The sequence below is a fragment of the Pelophylax lessonae genome, assembly GCF_965119305.1.
Source record: "Pelophylax lessonae genome assembly, chromosome: 3".
In the NCBI taxonomy this organism is placed as follows: Eukaryota; Metazoa; Chordata; class Amphibia; order Anura; family Ranidae; genus Pelophylax; species Pelophylax lessonae.
Genome location: NC_138770.1, coordinates 364053384 through 364079526, shown reverse-complemented (window position 1 = coordinate 364079526; position 26143 = coordinate 364053384). Strand labels below are relative to the sequence as shown.

General features: G+C 43.3%; 1 protein-coding gene across 1 annotated transcript in view; it reads left to right on the top strand.

The window, feature by feature from the left end:
- The window catches only part of SNX14 (sorting nexin 14), a 131206-nt gene that overhangs the window by 67152 nt on the left and 37911 nt on the right, over nt 1-26143 (top strand). The window contains exons 19-24 of the mRNA XM_082251197.1: nt 5333-5416; nt 22108-22208; nt 22622-22733; nt 22941-22981; nt 23772-23891; nt 25744-25867. Of these exons, the coding sequence (XP_082107323.1) occupies nt 5333-5416; nt 22108-22208; nt 22622-22733; nt 22941-22981; nt 23772-23891; nt 25744-25867 (582 nt within the window). The remainder of the gene's footprint in view (nt 1-5332; nt 5417-22107; nt 22209-22621; nt 22734-22940; nt 22982-23771; nt 23892-25743; nt 25868-26143) is intronic.

Sequence of the window (26143 nt, the reverse complement as noted above, 5' to 3'; positions counted from 1 at the left end):
CACCTGGATATGTTTATTTGTGAACCATTCCATTGTAGATTTTGCTTTATGTTTTGGATCATTGTCTTGTTGGAAGACAAATCTCCATCCCAGTCTCAGGTCTTTTGCAGACTCCATCAGGTTTTCTTCCAGAATGGTCCTGTATTTGGCTCCATCCATCTTCCCATCAATTTTAACCATCTTCCCTGTCCCTGCTGAAGAAAAGCAGGCCCAAACCATGATGCTGCCACCACCATGTTTGACAGTGGGGATGGTGTGTTCAGGGTGATGAGCTGTGTTGCTTTTACGCCAAACATAACGTTTTGCATTGTTGCCAAAAAGTTCAATTTTGGTTTCATCTGACCAGAGCACCTTCTTCCGCATGTTTGGTGTGTCTCCCAGGTGGCTTGTGGCAAACTTTAAACAACACTTTTTATGGATATCTTTAATAAATGGCTTTCTTCTTGCCACTCTTCCATAAAGGCCAGATTTGTGCAGTATACGACTGATTGTTGTCCTATGGACAGAGTCTCCCACCTGAGCTGTAGATCTCTGCAGTTCATCCAGAGTGATCATGACCCTCTTGGCTGCATCTCTGATCAGTCTTCTCCTTGTATGAGCTGAAAGTTTAGAGGGGCGGCCAGGTCTTCGTAGATTTGCAGTGGTCTGATACTCCTTCCATTTCAATATTGTCGCTTGCTCAGTGCTCCTTGGGATGTTTAAAGCTTGGGAAATCTTTTTGTATCCAAATCCGGCTTTAAACTTCTCCACAGTCCACAACAGTATCTTGGACCTGCCTGGTGTGTTGCTTGTTCTTCATGATGCTCTCTGCGCTTTAAACTGACCTCTGAGACTATCACAGGGCAGGTGCATTTATACGGAGAATTGACTACACACAGGTGGATTATTTTTATCATCATTAGTCATTTAGGTCAACATTGGATCATTCAGAGATCCTCACTGAACTTCTGGAGAGAGTTTGCTGCACTGAAAGTAAAAGGGCTGAATAATTTTGCACGCCCAATTTTTCAGTTTTTTATTTGTTAAAAAAGTTTGAAATATCCAATAAATTTCGTTCCACTTAATGATTGTGTCCCACTTGTTGTTGATTCTTCACAAAAAACTACAGTTTTATATCTTTATGTTTGAAGCCTGAATTGTGGCAAAAGGTCGAAAAGTTCAAGGGGGCCGAATACTTTCGCAATGCACTGTACATACACTGAACAAAATTGTAAACTTTTATTTTTGCCCCCATTTTTCATGAGCTGAACTCAAAGATCTAAGACGTTTTCTATGTACACAAAAGGCCTATTTCTCTCAAATATTCACAAATCTGTCTAAATGTGTGTTAGTGAGCACTTCTCCTTTGCCGAGATAATCCATCCCACCTCATAGGTGTGACATATCAAGATGCTGTGGTCAGCCTAAGGCACACCTGTGCAATAATCATGCTAATCAGCATCTTGATTTGCCACACCTGTGAGGTGGGTGCATTATCTCGGCAAAGGAGAAGTGCTCACTAACACAGATTTAGACAGATTTGTGAACAATATTTGAGAGAAATAGGCCTTTTGTGTACATAGAAAAAGTCTTAGATCTTTGAGTTCAGCTCATGAAAAATGGGGGCAAAAACAAAAGTGTTAGGTTTATAATTTTGCTTAGTGTATATGTACAGTGGGTACGGAAAGTATTCAGACCCCCTTAAATTTTTCACTCTTTGTTATATTGCAGCCATTTGCTAAAATCATTTAAGTTCATTCTTCTTCCTCATGAATGTACACATAGCACCCCATACTGACAGAAAAACACAGAATTGTTGACATTGTTGCAGATTTATTAAAAAAGAAAAACTGAAATATCACATGGTCCTAAGTATTCAGACCCTTTGCTGTGACACTCATATATTTAACTCAGGTGCTTTCCATTTCTTCTGATCATCCTTTAGATGGTTCTACACCTTCATTTGAGTCCAGCTGTGTTTGATTATACTGATTGGACTTGATTAGGAAAGCCACACACCTGTCTATATAAGACCTTCCAGATCACAATGCATGTCAGAGCAAATGAGAATCATGAGGTCAAAGGAACTGCCTGAAGAGCTCAGAGACAGAATTGTGGCAAGGCACAGATCTGGCCAAGGTTACAAAAAGATTTCTGCTGCACTTAAGGTTCCTAAGAGCACAGTGGCCTCCATAATCCTCAAATGGAAGACGTTTGGGACAACCAGAACCCTTCCTAGAGCTGGCCGTCCGGCCAAACTGAGCTATCGGGGGAGAAGAGCCTTGGTGAGAGAGGTAAAGAAGAACCCAAAGATCACTGTGGCTGAGCTCCAGAGATGCAGTCAGGAGATGGGAGAAAGTTGTAGAAAGTCAACCATCACTGCAGCTCTCCACCAGACGGGGCTTTATGGCAGAGTGGCCCGACGGAAGCCTCTCCTCAGTGTAAGACACATGAAAGCCCACATGGAGTTTGCTAAAAAAAACACCTGAAGGACTCCAAGATGGTGAGAAATAAGATTCTCTGGTCTGATAAGACCAAAATAGAACTTTTTGGCCTTAATTCTAAGCGGTATGTGTGGAGAAAACCAAGCACTGCTCATCACCTGTCCAATACAGTCCCAACAGTGAAGCATGGTGGTAGCAGAATCATGCTGTGGGGGTGTTTTTCAGCTGCAGGGACAGGACGACTGGCTGCAATCGAGGGAAAGATGAATGCGGCCAAGTACAGGGATATCCTGGACAAAAACCTTCTCCAGAGTGCTCTGGACCTCAGACTGGGCCGAAGGTTTACCTTCCAACAAGACAATGACCCTAAGCACACAGCTAAAATAATGAAGGAGTGGCTTCACAACAACTCCGTGACTGTTCTTGAATGGCCCAGCCAAAGCCCCGACTTAAACCCAATTGAGCATCTCTAGAGAGACCTAAAAATGGCTGTCCACCAACGTTTACCATCCAACCTGACAGAACTGGAGAGGATCTGCAAGGAGGAATGGCAGAGGATCCCCAAATCCAGGTGTGAAAGACTTGTTGCATCTTTCCCAAAAAGACTCCTGGCTGTATTAGATCAAAAGGGGGCTTCTACTAAATACTGAGCAAAGGGTCTGAATACTTAGGACCATGTGATATTTCAGTTTTTCTTTTTTAATAAATCTGCAACAATGTCAACAATTCTGTGTTTTTCTGTCAGTATGGGGTGCTATGTGTACATTCATGAGGAAGAAGAATGAACTTAAATGATTTAGCAAATGGCTGCATTATAACAAAGAGTGAAAAATTTAAGGGGGTCTGAATACTTTCCGTACCCACTGTATGTATATGTATATACTGTGTATGTGTATATGTATGTATATATATATATATATATATATATATATATATATATATATATATATATGTGTGTGTGTGTGTGTGTGTGTGTGTGTGTGTGTGTGTGTTCAAGTTAAGTGCAGACCTAAAACATTTAACTTTATTTAAAAAAATGTAAAAAGTACTAGGTGATGTTTATTACATATGCAGAAAAGGCAAACTGCCATTAGTTTATGAAGATTTTTTTATGGTGACAACTGTAATATTACTCAGCTTTCCATCTTTAGACTGCAAAGACCCTTTTCACTTGCCTTTCAGCTTAGGTACTACAGGTACACTGTAAAAAGCTGTGTTCTTCTCTTTCCTCAACCAGTCAGTAGATGACAGCACTGTACTCACGTAATGATCTGTAACATGACTTGTGCAACAATTCTGCAGTGAATTGCTTACTCCTCCCTTATCTTACTTTGTCTTTTTGATTTGTAAAAATGCAGATTATCTACTGTATCAATAGTTATGTGAGTTGATAGGATGAGTAATGCAGGAAACAATTCTACCACAAATGAGCACAGAAGTTGTGATGTGTGCTCCACAATAACGCATGTGTATATATCTTTGTATGTACAGTATGTATGGGACAAGCTATACAGATATTTACATTTTTAATATTGACATACAGAGGCGTAACTAGAACCTTCAGGGTTCCCGGTGCAAGAAACCATGAAGTGCCCCCTGACCCCCCCTTCCATTTGAGCTCCAGGCTTCCAGTTCTGGGAGGGCGTCCATGGACATCCCCCCCAGAATCCTTCCTCCCACCTGCCCCCTGGGGCCCGCATCCACTATGCTCTGTGACTGCTGTGTTCTTTGGACAATCACAGTGGCCCTTTACCATGTGATCAGCTGATCACATGTAAACAGACTTGTCGGTTATCAGCACTCCTTTCTTCCCACGCTGTGTCTGTGTGAGAAAAGGAGAGCCGTTAACCAGCAAGACTGTCAGCACATGGTTTACTCTGATAATCAGGGCTCTGATCATCGGTGTCCTGATTATCAGTGCAGCCTGTCAGTGCTACCTATCAGTGCTCATGAATGCCGCCTATCAGTGCCCTTTAGTGTTGCCTGTCAGTGTTACCTATCAGTGCTCATGAATGCTGCCTATCAGTGCCCTTTAGTGTTGCCTGTCAGTGCTACCTATCAGTGCTCATGAATGCCGCCTATCAGTGCTCATGAATGCCATCTATCAGTGCAGCCTACCAGTGCCACCAATTAGTGCTCATCAATGACCATCAGTGCTCATCAATGCTGCTTATCAGTGGCCATCAGTGCTGCCTATCAGTGCTCATCAGTGCCGCCTATCAGTGCTCATCAATTCCCATCAGTGCTGCCTATCAGTGCCCCCTATCAGTGCTCATCAATGCCGCCTATCAGTGCTCATCAATGCTACCTATTTATGCTCATCAAAGCTGCCAATCAGTGCTCATTATTGCTGCCTATCAGTGCTTATCAGTATTGCCTATCAGTGCCCATCATTACTGCGTATCAGTGCCACTTATCAGTGCTCCTCAATGCTGCCTATCAGTGCCCATCAGCAGTACTCTGAGCTCCTCTCGCAGTGATCGCCCCCTTCCCTCCCAGTGACAGAACGATGGGCCCCCCACAGTGGAGGAACTCCAGGGCCCACTCGCAAGTTCGACTGCTGTGACCCTGGTAGTTCCGCCACTGCTGACATATGTTCATGCTAGGTACTTCTGAAACTGTAACTATGTTTGTTTGTTTTACTCGTATTATTGCTTATCTTTAAATTGGTTTAATCCAAATGTATTAGTCATTTATAGTTCTCTATTTTCTTACATGGTTCCTTAGACATATAATTCATATTTGGTGGAAGTAAGATGTTTCATTAGACCCTGGAAATGTAGCAAGATGGCAGACTGCTCCTAATTGTTGAATGCATATTTATATTTCAGATTTATTTGCTTTTTAATGAGTATCGGCAATTCTCTTATATATTTCACACTTCATTTAAATTCCCTGTTATTTTGCAGTTGGACATGAAGCTGAACACTGGTCTGTCTACAGAAAGTACATAGAATTTTATGTTCTGGAGTCAAAGCTTACAGAGTTCCATGGTATGTTTTATGCTCTGGACTTACTTTAATGTCATATTCCTTTTAACTATTTGAGTAGCCTGTAATATCCCTTCATTACCAGGCTATTTTTAGTTTTAAGCGCTGTGATAGTTTGACCATCAATTACTCTGTCATCATGCAGTGCTGTACACAAATGAGTTTTATATCATTTTTTTTTAGAAAGATAGAGCTTTCTCTTGGTGTAATTTATTTACCGCTTGTTTTTTTTTTTTTTTTTTTTAATAGTAAAAAAGACCAAATAGTTAAAAAAGAAAGAACAAGTTTCTCTTTTTAAAAAAAATTCCAGAATAGTATGAAAATCCATGAAATGACCCCCCCCCCCCCTTCACAGGCACAGAGAAACAGAGCCGAGGGAATGAGTCATCTGCTGTGTGTGTTGGAGGGGGTGGCTTGCATCTCCTGGGAGACTGATGTGTTGACTTAAAGTAGAACTATAGGCAAAACTTTTTTTTTTTTTGGATAGAGTAAGGGAGGTTTCTAACCCCTGTCAGATTTTTTTGCCATCTGTGTCCCATTGGCAATGGGAAAAGGAAGTGAAGGGAAATCTCTGCAAACAGAAAGTGAGCAGAGATTCCTGCAAATTAAGGAAATTCCTTGAGGAACCCCAGATCACCTTAACTAGTGTCACTATTTAAATATTTCCCCTCTATTACTTTTCTGGGAAAAACCCAAAATGTGGGACTTTCTTTTACTTTCACTTTCAGTGATAATGGTAAACAGGTTAATCAGAGAGGGTGAATCTCCTTAACAGAGACACAGACAGCAATACGTACTGACAAGCCATCTAATCCCTCTCCACTCTATCCAAAACTAAGAACTAAGTTTTGCCTTTAGTTTTACTTTAATCTATTAGGAGTGAGTCATGCAGAGAGAGGAAAGATCAGAGAGGAACCAGACTCTGTGATTTGGATTCATACCCACTAAAGTAGGATTTGCTTTGTTCATGTTTGAGGCTTACAACCACTTTAATGCACAGGTCATACACAGAGGATCGAGGAAGTGAAGAGGTTAAATGTACAGGTCACTTACAGTGGCAGGATGTAGATAAAGAGGTTAATGTTTACATAGGCAGGGTACAGGAGTTAAGGGGTTAATTTACAGGTCATATGGAGACAGCATAAGAGCTAGTATGATGTGTAGAGGAGGTTGGCCTGAAAAAAAAAAAACCCTGTGTAACTCTTGCAGCTGCTGATCCATTCATTCTGTGCCTATTTATATAAGTACTGATCTCTCTCCTTCCCCTGTTTTAATGACGGCAGGGTACACAATGATCACCTAGCAGATTGGCTACCTAATGGCTCTTTATCCGGGTCCGTTCATAAATGGCACTGGGTAAATAAAGGGCCACCGATCTGTCATTGAAATAGAAATATCTCAGTGACATGGAGAGAAAGATGGAGGAGCCTCTCATAGTGGGAATTTCCACGACACGTCACTTCCATTATTTGGAGAGCAGATGGAATGCAAACTGGCATTTTTAGGTTTAGGGATCAGTGGTGCATTTAGCTGCAGCCCTAATACCTGGGCTCTGAAAAGGTGTTTGGTCATCTCATGTTCCTGGATGCTTTAAAACTTATCATTTTAGGATACCAGGGATTTTTTTTAATTAGGCCTAGAGAATTTTGTAGAAACTGATATACAAGATAAATTGTATCTGGCCTTTTCCCTCAGGAAATATTTATGGAAATAGGCACAAGTCAGGAATGTCTACTTTCCTTTCTTCTGATTAATTCATCTCTGGAACCACTGATAACTACTTTACTTTCCTTGTTTCAGGAAGTTAAAGCAGGAAATAGGTTTGACATGTCCTTACTTATGCTGACTATGTGCTGTTGGCATTTAGTGATCTATTCAGTGATTTCTTCATTATTGACATCTTTAAAGCTATTTACGCCCCTAAGAATAACATCACTTTTGATTATCCCTCTAATCTCCAAGAAAATTTGCAAAGTTACTTTACCAAGGGTGATTGAATAAAGTGACTGCCTGAAAACCTCTGTGGTAGCGTTGAAACGCTTAAAACCATTTTATTATTGAAATGTACATATCTCTTTCTTAACCCCTCCATGACTACTTTAATGCATTGGGCTGTAACGTGAATTTTCTTGTATTTGAGAGCCTCCCTTTTAGATTGTTTTTTTTTTTTACACTTAAATTTTTTATTGATTAATAATCAATACATACATAAAGAAGAGAAAAAACTAACAAAACTCTCAATACTCATATACAACGACACACACAAAGAAAAAAAAAAAAAAAACACTCCTAAACTGCCATGTCTATTCCATCCCCTTGTAAGCTCTTGTATGCATCTAACGCATCCTAAAGTGGATCCATGGTTCCCATAACTTTTTAAACCCTCTTGTATTCTCCCTGGCTACCGCGACTAATTCCTCCAAGTCATAAATTGAATCCACCGCTCCCACCCATTCCTTCAAAATAGGTATTCTAGTCGACTTCCAGTATTTAGGAATAATAGATTTCGCAGCATTCAACATATGCCTTACCAACGACTTTTTATTCTCGCTAAGTGACCGACCTGTTATATTCAAAAGGCAACATTCAGGGGTAAGATCGACCGGAATATTAATTATTAATTGGATCTGCCTCGACACTTCTTTCCAAAATTTTTGTATGTCTATACAGCTCCACCATATGTGTACCATTGTGCCCCGATCCTTGCCACATCTCCAACACAACTCTGATATTTCTGGATACCACGCATGTAGCTTAACGGGTGTATAATACCACATTGTCAAAATTTTATATGCCGTCTCTTGTATATTTGAACTTATCGAGCATTGGTGCGCCATGGTACAAGCATTAGACCACTGGGTGTCAGAGAATGAGGTTTGTAATGCTGATTCCCACTCCACCTTATATTTAGAGCCTAGATCCGAAACCTGCATTTGTATCCTATCATACATTTTTGATGTTAATTTCTCAACCGGCTTACCCTCAAAACACATGACCTCAAATTGTGTCATTTGTCTAGAAAAATTTGACCGATTTGATCGGGCTCCCAACATAGCTATGAAGTCTAAGATATTGCCAGTATGTAAACTGGTTTCCAACTACCTGAGTTCGCAGCTGGGTGTAAGGCCTAAGTCTTCCTGCCTCCATACAGTGAAATATCGTCAAGGGCACTGTCGATTCTCCACCACCCGGTTCTATCACCTTCTTATTTTGTGCCCAGTCCATCTTGCCCTCCAAGGGGGTCAATGGACCCGGAACGGAAACCAAATCCCTATGCTTAACCACCTTATGGAATATCTCTAATGTGGGTCCGATGGTTGGATGTATTCTAACTTCCAATGGAAGAGATTTATATGGGATCCATGGTAGAAATCTTAATGGTAATGTAGATTGCAAGCTTTCCATATTCACCCAATCTTTACATTTAGAGTGACAATTCCAATCAACGACCCTTACAAGATGTGTAGCATAATGATAATGCAGAAAATTTGGTAAATTTATACCTCCCGCCTCTTTAGGTCTGGATAATATCTGAAGGCTTATTCTCTGCTTTTTATCCGCCCATATAAATTTCCCTATCAAGGATAGGAAAAAACCCCTGGGTAATCTAATGGGCAGACTCCTTAGGAGATACAGTACTTTTGGGAGGACCGTCATCTTTACGGCCGCTGCGCGCCCAAACCACGAGAGTGGTTTTGCCCTCCAGTTTTTAAGATCCCCCTTCAATTTTTTTAATAGCGGTAGAAAATTGTGTGTGTAAATACCTGCCATATCCCCCGGTAGTATAATTCCCAAGTATTTTAAATGGGACGCCACCCACCTAAATGGACAATTTATTTGGGTCTGCTGTAGTAATGTTTTGTTTAAAGAAATATTAAGCACCTCTGATTTATGAATATTAATTTTGAAATTAGATAGATAGCCAAATATCTCAAACTCTTTCATTAAATTCGGTATTGTAACCAGGGGCTGTGTCAAGGCAAAAAGGCCGCAAGCTTGTAATTTTGCCCTTTTATATTAATGCCATTGATAGAGGGATTCTTATTAATCGTTCGCAAAAAAGGCTCCAAAGTAATGATAAATAAAATAGGAGAAAGTGGACACCCCTGCCTAGTGCCATTATTAATTTTAACAGGATCCGACAATATTCCATTAGCTTTCAGTCTCGCAGTTGGGGATTGATAAAGCGCCTCAATCAATGCCAATATATTGGATTGAAGTCCAATATGTCTACAAACCGAGAACATAAAATCCCATGATATCCTATCGAAGACCTTCTTCACAACCTCTTTTAAGCTCATGGATAAAATTCATTGCTTTTATAATATTATCCCTTGTCTCCCCTCCCAGTGTGAACCCAACCTGTTCTGGACCAATAAGTTTGGGCAAATAATGCCCCAATCTCATGGCCAGAATTTTCGCTAATAACTTAATATCCGAATTCATTAATGATATCGGCCTATAATTTGAACATTCAACAGCGTCCTTTCCGGGTTTATGAAGTACAGTGATATAAGCCAGGTTAAATAAGGGTGGTGCTTTTTGAGAATTTTGAAGGGAATTTAATGCTTTTAACAAATGGGTTACCAAAAGTGAAGCAAATGTTTTATAATTTCCTGAAAAGCCGTCCGGGCCTGGGCTCTTTCCAGGTTTAAGAGACTCAATTGCATTTTTAAATTCCCCAATCTCAATTGGTTGATCCAATGCAGAGATTTCCTGAGCAGACAATTGAGGCATTCCACTGCTTTCCAAATATTGCTGCATTATCTCTCTTCTATCACCCTCTAAATATGGTGGTTTATGTGATGGAGGGATATTATACAGCTTAGAATAGAAGCGGTGGAACTCAGAAGCTATCTGCTCATTCCTAACCACCAACTTATCCTCAGCTGTTTTAATTCTATTAATCTGCGTGGTTAATCTCGCATCTTTTAATACTCTTTCTAGATACTTATTATTTTTATTCCCATGCTCATAAAAAAAATCTCTGTTTAGATAACAAAACCCGTTTAATATTCAAATCCAATTTAGCCTGCAATTCCTTTCTTGCATTTAAAAGGTCTGTGGCTGATTGCACCGCCACAGTCCTTTTTATGTTGTTGTTCCAGTTTATGAATGTTTTCCACCAGTCTTGTAATCTCTCTATCCCTTTCCTTCTTCTTTCTCGCCGCGACACTAATCAATTCCCCCCTTACTACACACTTGTGGGCTTCCCACACCGAGAAGGGAGAAACCTCCTCATTGTCATTCTCCCGAAAATAGTTCTCAATCACCTTTGAAATATAAGCTGTATTACTGACATCTGCCAATAATGTTGGGTTAAGGCGCCAGGAACAAGGCTTAGATTTCTTGGCCCCTATTTGAAGTGTTACTGACACAGGCGCATGATCAGAGACTGATTGAATTCCTATCTGCGCATCCACCAAGATCGCCAAATCTCTCTGAGAGGTAAATATACAGTCGATACGTGAATATTTATTGTGGACTGTCGAGAAATAGGTGTAATCTCTACCTTGTGAATTAGTAATCAGGAATCAACCAGAGTCAAAGAGGCCAACATTGACTTAAGCTTCTTTAGTATACTATACTTGACTGCTGACTTTCCGTTAGATGTATCCTCAAGAGGCTCCAACGGCGTGTTAAAATCCCCTCCTAGGACAACACACCCAGCTGCGAACCAAGTAAGTTCATCTATCATCTGACGACAAAACGAAACATGGGCCTTATTGGGAAAATAAACATTAGCCAAAGTTATCATCATGGATCCAATTTTGCCCTTGATAAACAAATATCGGCTAGTTGTTGGTCAATCACAAAACCTGAATGTTTGCTTATTAAAATAGATACCCCCTTGGTCCTTGCAATCGGATTGGTGGAATGAAAAGCTGCATGAAAATTTTTATCAGTCATCTTGGGTATCTTTGATGATTTAAAATGCGTTTCCTGGAGAAAGACAAACTTCGCTTTAGTCCTTCCCAGGGAACGCATTACTTGTGTCCTTTTTTGAGGAATATTCAAACCCCTTACATTATGGGAGATCACTGTCGGACATTTACCAAATGGGAATACACCATTATGGCGTATAAAAATTACACCTGACCTGGGGGACAGAAACAGATCGAACAAACAAACGGAAGAAGGAAAAAAAAAAAAAAAAGAAAGGACAAGTTTTGAATGCCCTCCTCTCTTAGAGGGCACAAGAATGACTAATAACCCCTGGCTCTGGGTGCCCCGACCCGCGACAGAGGCAAAAATAAATTGGTACTGTGGTTCCTCAAAAGGAGCCCCGAAAAAAAAAAAACCCTTATCGGGGAAAACAAAAAATACGGGAGGGTAGAAAACATAAACCCCCCCCCCCCCCCCCCGCTCCATTTACCTACAGAAAAAGACCCACAGTACCCCTACCAGGGGCAATGGGAGGTTCCGGCAAGTGCAGGACTGGAAAAGCCCGTCAACTCCCCACCTGCCTCAGCCCGAAATCAAACCTATCTCATATATATTACTATAATCCTAGACCCCAACCAAAGCATATCTGTATGTTTATCTTTATATTTTTTTATATATGTATATATATACCCGCCTGAACTCATATCCTATGTTAGAATATCAAAACAGGATTAAAAAAAATGGGCCCCCTCCTTTGTCTTTCCCTTCCCTTTCTTCTTCTTTTCTTTTCCCTTCTCCTCCCTTGATCCATCTTCAATCTTCAAAAGGGATAATGCTCAGAGGAGGGATAAAGGTTACTTCCAAAAAAAAAAAAAAAGAAGGGGAGGATCCCCTTAATTCCAATCCCCCATAACCACCTTCACAAGGGGGACGGAGAGGAGAAAAAAAAAAAAAAAAAGCTTAAATCATTTTTTCTGCTTTTAATATGTCTCCATGGCGCGTGAATGCGATTCACTCCTCACTATGCATTCTTCATCTTTTTCCCCTCCTTTAATTGGGTTTTGCCCCTTTTATCTTGCGCATACTTGCTAACTTGCACCATTTCATTCGAGTTTGGGTTCAGTGTATTCGATACACCCAACGAGCTTGAGGCATCCAATACCCTTGATCCGGCTTGCGTACCCTCCCCTAATGTTTGCACTTTAAATTCTTTATACCAGTCCGGCAAGTCCACTAATGGAATCTTTAAATTGCTGCAAAATGATTGTAAATCATCTGGGGTGCGTAAGAGATTATATCTACCCTGGGAAATCACTTGTAGGGCAAATGGAAATTTCCATTTGTATATCAATTTCCTTTCCCTTAATATTTCCAACAAAGGCCGCAGAGCCCGGCGATTATTTAGGGTGGTTGGTGATAAATCCTGAAAAAGACTAATCCTTTGACCATTGAACATTATTGGATCTTTCATTCTTGCTCTCATCATAATATCCTCCTTAAGTCTAAAGTCCATTAAACAACAGATTATGTCCCTAGAAGAGGATTGATCTTGGGGGCATGCCCTCAGTGCCCTATGAGCCCTTTCAGATTCAATGGTAGAGTCTATTTGCCGAACAGCTTAAAAATGATTTGTAGCGTTGGCTCAATCTGCTCTCGATCAACCGCCTCCGGCACCCCCCTCACTCTAATATTACGCCTCCGGCCTCTATTATCCAGATCCTCTGTAAGTCGGCTTAACTCAATCAAATGTGTGACATGTGCGCTGGTAACATTCTCCAACCGATTAATAGCCTCATCCCGCCTGTCATTCTCTCTCTCTCCACTCCCAGAATTTTATCCGACAAAGCTGTTATATTCCTTTTTAATTCCGCTTTTAACTCAGATATAGTGGTGACTAATGTAACAGAGAAAGCCCTTTTAATATCCTCTGCAATCTTTGTCATGTCCGAAAGCGTTAATAAACGATCAGAAAACTCATGGCCCGACCTCTGATCACCACCGCCAACATCCTTTGCAACAACATGACTTTGCTCCGTTTGTTCAATTTGAGAAAGCCCCGAGGCTTGTGCATCCACGGTGGTCAGTACATCCCTCATCCCTTGTGCATCTACCAATAAAGATTGTGCGGTTTGTGCCATTTGTGCAATTTGAACGCTCTGTGCGGTTTGAGCAGTCTGAGCGTTCTGGGCAATTTGTGCAGCTTGTACATGCTGTACATTTGGCACTTCTACTATTACTTGCTGTGCTTGCTGTGCTTGCTGAGCGTATAAGGCACTCTGAGAAGCTTGTAAAGCTTGTGGGGCTTGAGCATCCCTAGCATTCAGGGCTGACTGCGCAGGTTGTATGGGTTGTGTAAATTGCGAAAATTCTAAATGTCCTACTTGATCCCTTTGTGCTCCTACCACAGTAAATTGAGTAAGTTGAGTCTGAATCGCCAACTCATCTTTTCCTACATCCCCTAAAGCGCTTGTACCTGCATTTGTGCCTACACTTAAGCTTATACCCGCCTGAACAACCGCCTGGACCTTTTTTGTGAGCAATACCGCTTGTGCTGCTTGTGCCTGCTGCAAGCTTTGAACATTTTGTGCATTCTGAACCTTTTGTGCAGTTTGTGACTTTAATACAGCCTGGGCCTGTGCTTTCTTAATTACACGTACCTCCGTCCCAGGCATAGTTCCAGATGGTGTGTTTGGTTCAGTTTGCAAAGCTCCAATACGCCCTTCTTCCTCATCAAGCCCCTGCTCCACACGCCGCTCAGCCATCCTGGCCTCCCGCTCTCTCAACTGGACTCTCGGATGTGCCTTAAAGATGTCCGGGATAGCAACTCCAGGAGCAGAGATTGTCCGGCGTGTCCTTGTGCTTAAGCTAATACTTGGGCTCTGACGAATCTGGCGGGTGAGCCTTCCCATGACACCACAGCACCCCCTCTGGTATGATCTGAGGTATTTCAGATATCCCTGGTATCTCAGGAATGCGATATGCTAGCAATCTGGTATGCCAATGCCGATATGCTGCCGCTGCTCCGGCTCCAGTCACCTCAATCTTTCTCTGTAATTGCTGATATTGCTCCTAGTACCTAGTCGAGGCTGAACAACTGAGGCTGATACTGATATTGAAACAGAAGCCGTTCATAGCTCACAGCCTCGGAATGCTGCCCCTCCGCTGATACACTCCGCTCTGCTCTGCTATCGCTCCGCTCCGCTGCCGCTGCAGTGCTCTCCTCTCCTCCTCCTCCTAACACTGGCATTGAATGGGAGACATTATCGTGCGGACATCAGGCAGGCATCATCTAAAAGCGGAAAAAGGCTGATCTTTATCAGGTCCCAGGTCGGGTCTCGGTCTCAATCTCCTGCGGACATACGCTGAGGCAGCGTGGGTGTATGTCAGGGCGCCTCTCCTAGCCGACTAGCCGACAGCCATCCTCACCTGCCGTTCTCAAGCCACGCCCCCCCCTTTTAGATTGTAAGCTCTAACGAGCAGGGCCCTCTAATTCCTCCTGTATTGAATTGTATTGTAACTGTATTGTCTTCCCTCATATTGTAAAGCGTTTTTCTACATTTTTCTTTATAAGAAGTGTTGTATTTTCTTTCATTCACTCACTATCTCCAGTTAGTCAGGGGGATCCCTGGAGGACTACAAGCGACAGCAGAGCTGGGCCTCGCACTGGGTAATATAGACCCTTATGGTGTCCCAGCCTGCCACCGAGCGTCGCAGGTCTGCGGTGCGCCCAGGCCTCGCCACGACTGTGCCCCTCTGGATGGGGACGAGCCTGCGAAGATTCTTCGCCGGGATGTCTCAACTTTGGTACGCCCTGGGTTGTTAGCGTCCCTTCCTGGCTGACGGCACCCACTTAGGGTGGGAGGTGTTTCCTGTCTTGGAGAGGAGCCAGCGAATCGTGGTATGGGGAGTGATGCTACCCCCTTGTCCTGGAACAGTCTGCGGGGGTGTCATGTGGGCCCACTCCTGGGGGATGGCAGACATTAAGGCCTCTGTAATATCCCCATGCCCGACTGTTTTCTGAGCCGGCCCCGCTGGGGGCGCTGTGCGCGCTGATGAGAGAGTGCGTGGTGGAGTGTGGGGGCTTGCTTCATGAGTAGGGGGGAAGATATTGTAGAAGAACCCTCTGTTAGGTAAGCGGGTTTCTTTCGGGTCCCGCAAGGCCTAGAGGTCGGGTCAGGTTTTTCCCTGTCCCGAGGAGTTTCACGACACAGTGAACGAACAATGGCGTCGCATAAAACATATGCTGCAGTACCTAAGCGCTTCCAGTACCGTTATCCCTTTGCGGATGCAGTGGACAACCGCTGGACAGTGGCGCCTAAGGTGGACCATACGGTATCTAGATTGAACAAGTCCACATTAATGCCCGTGGAGGACTCCCCGGTTTTTAAAGACCTGGCAGACAGGCGCACGGAAATGCTTTCCCGCCATATCTTTTTGTTGACGGGTTCCCTATTCAAACCAGTTTTTGCTTCTGTGATGGTGTCTCAGGTGGTCACCGAATGACTCAAGGAGCTGAAGCGCATCCTGGTGGCGGAATCGCCCCGCCCCCCCCTGCGGCCCGCGATCTGGTGGATCAAATGGACCGATACGCTATATTGTATCTATGTGATGCGGCTTTGGATGAGGCTCCTTTGGTCACAAGGCTGTCTGCGGTGGGGGTCGCTATCCGTCGAATTATGTGGCTAAAGAGTTGGTCGGCTGACCACACCTCCAAGAAAACTGTGTCAGATGTCCCATTTATGGGGATTCCACTTTTTGGGGGATACTTTGGATGAATTGATCAAGGGTCTTACGGGTGGTAAGAGTACCCTACTGCCCCAAAATTCTAGTGGTAAGCAGCCCCACCCTCGGAGGGGTCCTTCCTTCAAGTCTTATCGGGGGGTCCTTTCGTGCCTCAGGGTCACAGGACAAAGGAAAGTCCTTCAAGGTCCCCGAGGGGACCAAGAAATCCTGGTCTGGTAAGTCCAAGATGGGTCAGTCCGGCTCGGCGGCCCAGTCCTCCTCCGCCTGAAGGGACGCCCTTACCCGTTGTAGGGGTGGGGGGACGTCTGCGTTACTTTCAGGTACCATGGTTGTCCGAGATTTGGGACAGATGGGCTCACTAACTGATTTGCTCAGGGTACAAGATAGAGTTTCGCTCTCGTCCCGCAGACTGATTCTTTCCTTCAAACCTCAGTTTGTCCCCCGACCGATTAAAAGATCTCAAGGGGTGGCGGTGCAGGATCTGGTTGCCCAAGGAGTGATTGTGCCGGTTCCTCAGCTGGACAGGTTCCATGGGTATTATTCCAACCTATTCACGGTGCCCGAAAAGAGGGCAAGGTGCGTCCGATTCTGGACCTCAAGTCCCTGTGAACCGCTTTGTGCGGGTGAAGAAGTTCAGGATGGAGTTCGTCTGCTCGATGGTGGCATCCTTGAGTCCAGGAGCCTTCATGGCCTCCGTCGACCTAAAGGATGCATATCTGCACATCCCGATCTTTGAAGGTCATCAGCGGTATCTCCGCTTCACAGTGGCCGAGGAGCACTTTCAGTTTGTGGCCTTACCCTTCAGTCTCGCTTCGACTCCCAGGGTGTTTACCAAGGTCTTGGCTCCGGTGTTGGCTTTGCTGCGCATGAAGGGGATTGCAGTCATCGGCTACCTGGGCGATCTCCTATTGAGGGCGCAATCCAACGCGTCTCTGTCGAGCGATCTGTCGGTTACCGTTCAGACGCTCCAGGAGTTCGGTTGGACCATAAACTTTCAGAAGTCTACACTAACCCCATCAGTTCGTCTTACTTATCTGGGGATGGTCCTGGACTCAGTTCAAGCAAAGGTTTTTCTCCCAGAAGAGAAGCTTCGGACCCTACGGAGCGAGATCAGGTCCCACAGGGAAGCGGATCTCTCCTCGCTGCGGACCTGCATGCGGGCCCTGGGTCTGATGGTCAAAACAATTGAGGAAAGAAAAAAGTGGGTCTTTGCAGGCCGATGGGAGGAGAAGGATCACGACAAAACCAAGATATATAAAAAATACATTTTATTTTACAACTTTAAAACACATGGGCAAAAAAGCACACGTTGAACAAAAAACACTGAGAAAAAAGTATAAAACTAAAGACATGTAAATGAGATCACAAGGTAGAAATATTTTCCAATAAGGGAAAGCTAATAGCCTGTATAGCTGGATGGTATAGAGGTCTCAGATGGAGCAGGTCAATGAAGGTCCCCAGCAAGCCGACGCGTTTTGCTCAAGGCTTCCTCAGGGCCAGAGAGACCATAACAGACCGATATTTCCTTTTGTGACTCAGGGGGTGGCAGACAATAGCAGGAAGCAATAAAGAAAGATAGCAACAGTAGAATTGGTTATCACACTTGGCACCTGTGGCTCATAGCTACTCTTATAGTATATATGAATATATGTCCATCTCCTTACTCCATGCCGGAAAACCACTTAATATATTCAAGTGGATAACATCTAATCACTCCCAAATGAGGGGATAGCTGAAGCCAGTTAACTAGAGAGTCCAAAAGCCAGGTCTCTAGAGGCGGCACTTCATGTACTATTAGTCAGTGACCGATCATACAAGGAGGAGGGAGCAGTCCTTATTCAAAATAGAGGTGCCAAATAATTAAGGCCTATGTACAGTATATAGCTCGCCCCGGGCAGGTGATCCTTCACGACATCACAACATCCTAAATTAGGAAAGAGGGTACACACAGGTACCAGGCCACCAGTAAGCCTTGCGTGTGTTCTGCGTTGTCATTCCTGCCCGGATGCCAGCCTGTCGGGCTGGGGGGGTGTCATGGACATGCTTTGGGCCCAGGGCACTTGGTCGGTGGAGGAATCATCCTTGCCTATAAATGTCTTGGAGCTCAGGGCGATCAAGCTCTGCCTTTTTCATTTGACGACCCGGCTACAGGGTTGTCCGGTCCGGGTTCAGACGGACAGCGCCACGGCGGTGGCATATGTCAATCACCAAGAGTGCCTGGGTGGCCAAGAAAGTGGCCGAGATCCTGTCTTGGGCCGAGATGCACATTCCAGCGATTTCGGCCATCCACATTCCGGGAGTGGAGAACTGGCAGGTGGATTATCTGAGCCGCCAGACCTTGCACCAATGGGAATAGTCCTTACACCAGGAGGTCTTCCGTCTCCTGTGTGCCTGATGGGGAACTCTGAATGTGGATCTGTTTGCCTCCCGTCTCAACAGAAAGGTAGAAAGGTTCGTGGCCAGAACCCGCGATCCTCTGGCGGCTGCCACGGATGCTTTGGTGGTGCCTTGGCACCAGTATCGGCTGCTCTATGCCTTTCCCTCGATCCAACTGTTGTCCAGGTTGCTACGCAGGTTGGCATCGGAGTAGTTACAGGTAATTCTGGTGGCTTGGTACACAGATCTCGTGCAGATGGTTGTCGAGCCTCCCTGGCAGCTTCTGCTGCGAGATGATCTACTGTCTCAAGGGCCAATCTTCCATCTTTCCATTCCAGCTTTACGGTCTCTGGCTTTAACGGCGTGGCTGTTGAAAGCCAAGTGCTTAGGGACAAGGGTCTCTCAGATGCTGTCATTCCTACCGTGTTGAAGGCTCGGAAAGCTACCTCTAGGAAGATTTACCATCGTACCTGGAGGTTGTATATTGCTTTGTGCGAGTCGCAAGGGTTTCATCCCTGCTCCTTTTCGGTGGCAAGGGTTTTGGCTTTCCTGCAGGTGGGTGTGGATCAGCGTTTAGCGTTGGCCACTATAAAGGGTCAATTGTCGGCCTTAGCCATCTTCTTTCAGCGTCCCTTGGCGACTACTTCCTTGATTATAAAGGGCGTTTGTCATCTAGCTCCCCTGCAGACGGCTCCATTGCCACCGTGGGACTTGAATTTGGTTTTGTCCGTTCTACAATGGCCTACGTTTGAGAATATCAGGGAGATAGCTTTGCCTGTGTTGTCCCGGAAAGTTGCCTTTCTGGTAGCTGTTACTTCTGCCAGCAGAGTGTCTGAATTGGCGAAGTTATCTTGACGTTCGCCTTATCTGATTGTTCATAGAGATAAAGTGGTCCTGCGACCAAATCAGTCTTTTCTTCCCAAGGTGGTATCTGCCTTCCATCTTAACGAAGATATTGTTTTGCCTTGCATTCCTTGGATGTGGTCCGGGCGGTCAGAGTTTTTCTGGCTGCCACGGAGTCCTTTCGGAAGTCAGATTCCCTGTTTGTCCTTCCCGAGGGACCTCAGAGGGGTTTGGCTGCGTCCCCTGCAACCATTTCAAAATGGATCAGGCAGACTGTTGTTCAGGCCTATTCGCTCAAGGGTCAGGTGCCTCCTTTCCCTGTGAGGGCTCATTCTACGAGGGCTATCAGTGCCTCTTGGGCTTTTCGCCATCGGGCTTCTGCGGCTCAGGTGTGCAAAGCAGCGACTTGGTCGTCGGTGCACACCTTTCACTAAATCTTATAAACTTGACATGATGGCATCGGAGCCGCCGGTCACACGCGCTGGCTCCCCAGCTAACGGCTCCCCAGCTAACGAACGCTTTCCCAGCTAGGCGGGAAAGCGCCGGCGGCGGCGCACGCTCACCCCCTAGAGTCTCCTGAGCAAGTGATGTAGGGCTACGTCGCTTTGCCCAGCAGCGGCAGAGTGCCGCAGTAAATGTACGGTGAAGTGGTTAATATCAGTATCTGGTAAGCAGAATACTTACTGGTGGTGGATACAGCACTTCTGGTGTATAATTTGGATTCACGCTTTTTTCACTGGAGTTTTGGGATTATTTGGACTATATTAGAGACTGTCATTTCAGCACTTGGTCAATATTAATTCACTATCTACTGACTTTTATATTTGTTTGTTTACACATATTATTGCTGCATTTAAATGTAATTCTATTTGCATTTATTATTCAGTATATGCATTTATTATTATTTTTGACTAATCACATGTCTTCACTCACTTAGGGCAGCTTGTTTATACTTTATCTGTCATTTACTTTGCCTGGTGATTCAAAGAGATAAGGTGGTTCTTCGCCCCTGTCCATCGTTCCTCCCAAAGATTGTCTCTGATTTTCATTTGCATGAAGACATTGTGTTGCCTTCCCTGTGTCCCAGGCCTAAACATCCGAAAGAAAATTGCCTTGCATTCCTTGGATGTGGTTCGGGCAATTAGGGTGTACCTGGCAGCTACGGAGTCTTTCAGGAAGTCAGACTCACTATTTGTGATCATGGATGGGCCTCGGAAAGGGTTGTCGGCTTCCTCTGCGACCATTTCCAGATGGATCAGACAGGCAGTGATTCAGGCCTGTTCCATCAAGAGTCAGGTTTCTCCTTTCCCTGTTAAGGTGCACTCTACTTGAGCACTTAGTGCCTCCCGGGCCTTCCGTCGTCATGTGTCAGTGACGTGGGTTTGCAAGGCGGCCACCTGGTCGTCGGTGCACACTTTTACGTTTTTATAAAGTGGATGTGTTGGCATTTGGGGATGTTTCTTTTGCCTGCAAGGTGTTGCAGGCTGCTGTTTAGAGGACCTGATCCTTTTCGAGGGTGTATTGTTTTTTTCAGGTGAGCTCCAGTTGTTTGAGTTGAGCTCCTGTTGCCTGGTTGGCTACTGTTTATCTTTGGGAATTTTGCTGCTGTTCCCACCCCTCATGTTTAACACTGCTTTGAAAGACCCCAATGGCTATGAAGATCAGGAGCTGTGATCGTCAATGAACAAGAGAAAATTGGATTTTTGACTTATGCAAAATCCATCTCTCTGTTCATTAACGGACACAGCACCCACCTCTCTGTGTAGTTGTAATTCTTCTGACACTGATTGTAACTAAACTGAGTACCTATAGCAGGGGGAGGGAGTATACCCCCTGGGACTGCCCATAGGCGTAGCCAGATTATTTTTTAGCCTAGTGTCCTACTCCTGTAGGGGGCAGTGTGACCCAATGGTTATGAATATCAGGAGCGGTGTCCGTCAATGAACATCAGAGAAATGGATTTTATGGTAGGTCAAAAATCTCTTTTTTTTTTTTTTTTTTTTTTTTATCTACATTGTCACCGTCCTTCTCTGGTACCAGTAAAGTCCACTAGGTTCTTACTCAATTTTTTTGTTGGTATATTAATCTGCTTTAAGAAACAAGGGTTAATGGTAAATTAAATGAGGATTAGGAAACTTTAGTGGTGAGGATTGCAGTGTTAATATTAGTGTCATGAAGTTTTTACATGGTATCTTATCTTGTTTCTTTCCTTGATTTGGTGATATAAAATTACACTATCTTAAAAAAAAAAAAACAAATCTTGCTGCAAGTAAAAAAAAGTATTCCTGGCATTTTTATAGTTTGTCTATCCTCTTGCTTTTACTGGACAACTTGGTCTGCATGTAAATATGGAAGAAAATAGAAATAATGGCTCTCTTAACCCAAGAAAAAGAAAATATAGCAGCTTACCAGTCCGTAGATCTGGTGGCTGCATTCATTTTTATTTTTCAGGCTAGGGACATTTTCAGCAAGTACAGAAATTATTTTCTCATCTTGCCAGAAATGCAGTGCTTTTATTGCTTCCTGTGAGCTAACCTGAAAGCACAAGGCTTTCCAATAATTTTTTTTTCTATTGGACTGTAGTGTGGAAGCAAGTACATTCAAGCAAAATTAAATGGCATGTGACGTTGGATGTAATTAGATGTAATTTTGTATTGTGGCAGCATGTGAAACGGAAGACTTTGTGTGATCACTGAATGATGTTTTTAAATGGATTTTTGTAAGGTTGTAGTCATGAAAATAACACCCTTAAAATTAAGCATCGTATGTGTTTTATTTATAAACTCTATTGGGTAGGTGTAGAATTAGTGGATTCATTTTATATATAAACTTAATGTAATTCACAGGTACATTTCCTGATGCTCAGCTTCCATCAAAAAGGATCATTGGACCCAAAAACTACGAATTTTTAAAATCCAAAAGAGAAGAATTCCAGGAGTATCTACAGGTACACAATTTAAATATTTTTTAATTTTACGAGAACTGTAAGCTGTTAAATACATGTACAAACCTGTATGTAATTTAGTACTTGATCTTGACAGCTATTATGCAGCTATTTCAGGACTCTTTTTGGTTGTTTTAGGATCTGGGAAGAACATTGGTGCAATTTTCTTAAATCTTGCTGAGTTACTGATAAAAAAAAAATATTTTTTAAAAATAAGCAGATGTCTCTGTAACAGGAACAACGAACTTTAATAAAAACCTGCAGACTTGTTGCTCAATCCAAAACTAAAAACAAAGAGCTGTATTTCTACTAAATCAGAATGGTGCACCCTGCCTGTAGGCACTGTGGGTAAAAATGATTTAAAGCTCAGATTCGTTTATTCATTTTAATAGGCTGTTTATTTTCTCTCATTCCAGAAATTATTACAACATCCAGAGCTTAGTAACAGCCAATTGTTAGCAGATTTTCTGTCACCTAACAGCCTGGAAACACAGTTTCATGACAAGATCCTTCCAGATGTCAACCTTGGTAAATTGTATACTTTGCACAAAGGGGACTGTTTATTTCAGAAACAAAAACAAAGTGCAGAAAGCGATGATTTGTACTGAAAAAAAAAAATAAAGACTGCATACATAATTTTTAATCTCAATTTATGTAGTTAAAACTGAGTTGACACTTCCAGTATCTTGCCTAATAATATTATTCCTGTCATTACTCTCGGACTATCTCTTACAGGTAAAATGATCAAGTCTGTACCAGGAAAATTAATCAAAGAGGTAAATTGTTATCTATTACTTATACACCTAAAGTTACATCTATGTTGCTTAAAGTGACATTAAAGGGTAATAAAAAAAAAAAAAAAAAACGAACATGTTATACTTACCTGCTCTGTGCAGTGGTTTTGCACAGAGCAGCCCTTTCCTCCTCTTTTCGGTTGCCCCATTGGCTCTCCTGGCTCTTTCCCTTTAGCCAGTGTCCCCAATAGAAAGTCGATTGCTCTGGGGGCACTGGTGCGTAGGTGCGTGCTCGCTCTTGAGCCTGGATCTATGTATCCATAAGACACACAGACCTGAGGCTTGGCCCCGCCCCCACTCTCCTCATTTTCTCACTGGCTGTGATTGACAGTAGCAGAAGCTAATGACTTCCGCTGTCTCAGCCAATGAGGAATGAGAGACCCGGGAGAAGTGAACTCTCGTGCACATTGCTGGATCAACAGGGAGCTCAGGTGAGTATTTTAGCCTTAAAAACCACTTTAAAGGAAATGTGCACTGTACTGTAATAAATATAGAGGCTGCTATTGTTGGCCTCTCATTCTGAAAATGCTAATTGCGTGGCCTTCATGTTGATCCACTGGTTGCAATAAATATATTGAACTGAAGCAAGTATGCAGATCAGTTCTGACTCTACCTTCTTGTTTTTAACCACTGATGTAGACAGTAATGAAACCTGGAAGATTCAAGCAGCTAGCATTTTTTAGGAAAAGGTTTGCATGAGCACCTCCCGTTTTTTTGTTTTCCCAGTATAAGATTACTTTGTCACTGTGCTAAATGGTGTTCTTGTTTGCAGAAAGGACAACACCTGGAACTCTTCATTATGAACTTCATCAACTCATGTGAATCCCCAAAACCCAAACCAAGCAGACCAGAGCTGACTATACTCAGCCCCACTTCAGAAAACAATAAAAAGGTGTGCAAGACCCCCACAATGTCTCTTTACCACCCTATGTGCTAGTTTTAATGTAATATCATTAGAGTTATCCTCGCTATTACTATACATTGCCAGTGAATTTTTTTTTGGCAAAGGTAGGTAGGTACGGGTAGATAGGCCCATGATATCTATTTTTAGGTTATTGTGTTGTGCTAAAAGATGTGTACACTGTATTTTAATTGCCCCATTCTCCTAGATGTACAGTGGGGATCAAAGGTTTGGGCACCCCAGGTAAAAAATTGTATTAATGTGCATAAAGAAGCCTTATGTTTTACATTTATATGACTGTATTCTCCCTGGCAGCACATTTAAAGCCCAAATTTATCTCTCTGTCCCCTCCTACCTCCTTGGTAGAGAAGAAGGGGGAAAATTTCTAGCTGCTTTCACAGTAGGGATGGTACCCCATTAAGACAAATGTATACAATACAGTGAATGTCCCACCACTACTAGTACTTTATTGTATTACTAATATTCGTCTATTAAAAAAAAAACAAACTCTGCAACACTCACTAAAAATGTAATTTGAATAAGGAAAACAACCTTGGGCAAATACAGTGGGGATCGAAAGTTTGGGCACCCCAGGTAAAAATTTGTATTAATGTGCATAAAGAAGCCAAGGAAAGATGGAAAAATCTCCAAAAGGCATCAAATTACAGATTAGACATTCTTATAATACGTCAACAAAAGTTAGATTTTATTTCCATCGTTTACACTTTCAAAATAACAGAAAACAAAAAAAATGGTGGCCTTCGCCAGTGCCCATACATGCAGCCTTTGCCAGTGCCCATACATGCGGCCTTTGCCAGTGCCCATACATGCGGCCTTTGCCAGTGCCCATACATGCGGCCTTTGCCAGTGCCCATACATGCAGCCTTTGCCAGTGCCCATACATGCAGCCTTTGCCCGTGCCCATACATGCAGCCTTTGCCCGTGCCCATACATGCAGCCTTTGCCAGTGCCCATACATGCAGCTTTCGCCAGTGCCCATACATGCAGCCTAAATCAATTTGGATTTTGTTTTATGCTACATATTTTTGGTAAAAAAAATCGCAAAAATCGTATTTTGAATGGTTTGCGCAAAAGTTATTGCGTTTACTAACTAAGGGAAAGATTTTTGTCATTTTTGTTGTTTTTTTTTTAACGCATAATGGCGGCAATCTGCGATTTTTTTTTTTTTTTTGCGGGACTTCAACATTGCGGCGGACAGATCGGACCCTTGACTGACATTTTTGACACTTTTGGGGTTACCAGTGACATTTCTACAGTAATCAGTGCTATACATATGCACTGTTACTGTAAAATGACAATGGTAGTGAAGGGGTTAACTTTTTTGAGAGGGAGGGGTTATGTGTGTCCCTAGGGGCGTGATTCTAACTCTGATTGGCTGTGGCTTGAGGTGTAGGAACAGTGATCAACGGTCCTACATAGAAGAACCGTATGATCACTGTTCTTACACAGGGGAGAATGACAGGCAGCTTGTTTACATCAGCTGCCTGCCTTTCTCCCGCTCTAACGGACGATCGTGAGTGCCCGGCGGACATCGGGTCTGCCGGGCACACGCGCGCGGGGGGGGGGTCCGTCCCCAGAGCCTCACAGGCTAGTGACGTACCGATACGTCACTTTGCCTGTGAGGGGCTGACCGCCGCAGTATATGTACTTGCGGCGGTCGGCAAGTGGTTAAGTTCATTAGCTGAGAGTGAGTGAAGGTGCCTAAAAAGTGTTTCTAAAATATGCAAACCACAAAATAGATGTGTTATTGCTGCAGTACGTGTTTTTTAGGAGAGTGCTTTTTAAGAGCATTGTATTAAATATGATATTGTCTGTTTCTTAGCTTTTTAATGATTTATACAAAAATAATGCCAACCGATCTGACAATACAGAAAGGAAGCATAACCAGAATTGCTTCATGGAAGTGATGACGGTGGAAGGGGTTTATGATTATCTTATGTACATAGGTAAGTCAAAAGATACAATAAACTGTTTCTTCATTCTGTGCTTGAATGAATTATACTAACTTGTGCTCCAAATGTGTTTCTGTGTATCCAGATTGTCCTTTGAATCAGGTAAAGTGTCAAGGCTTTACTGTGATACATGCACACAGAACAGAAGATATTTCTGTCTTTTCTGTACTGGTAAACCGTTAAAAGCTCCTTCTAGTTTTCCACATCTTATTCAATCGCTAAGCAGTGTTTGCATGTAAACAGAGTGCATAAGACACCAGGGGTTGGTTT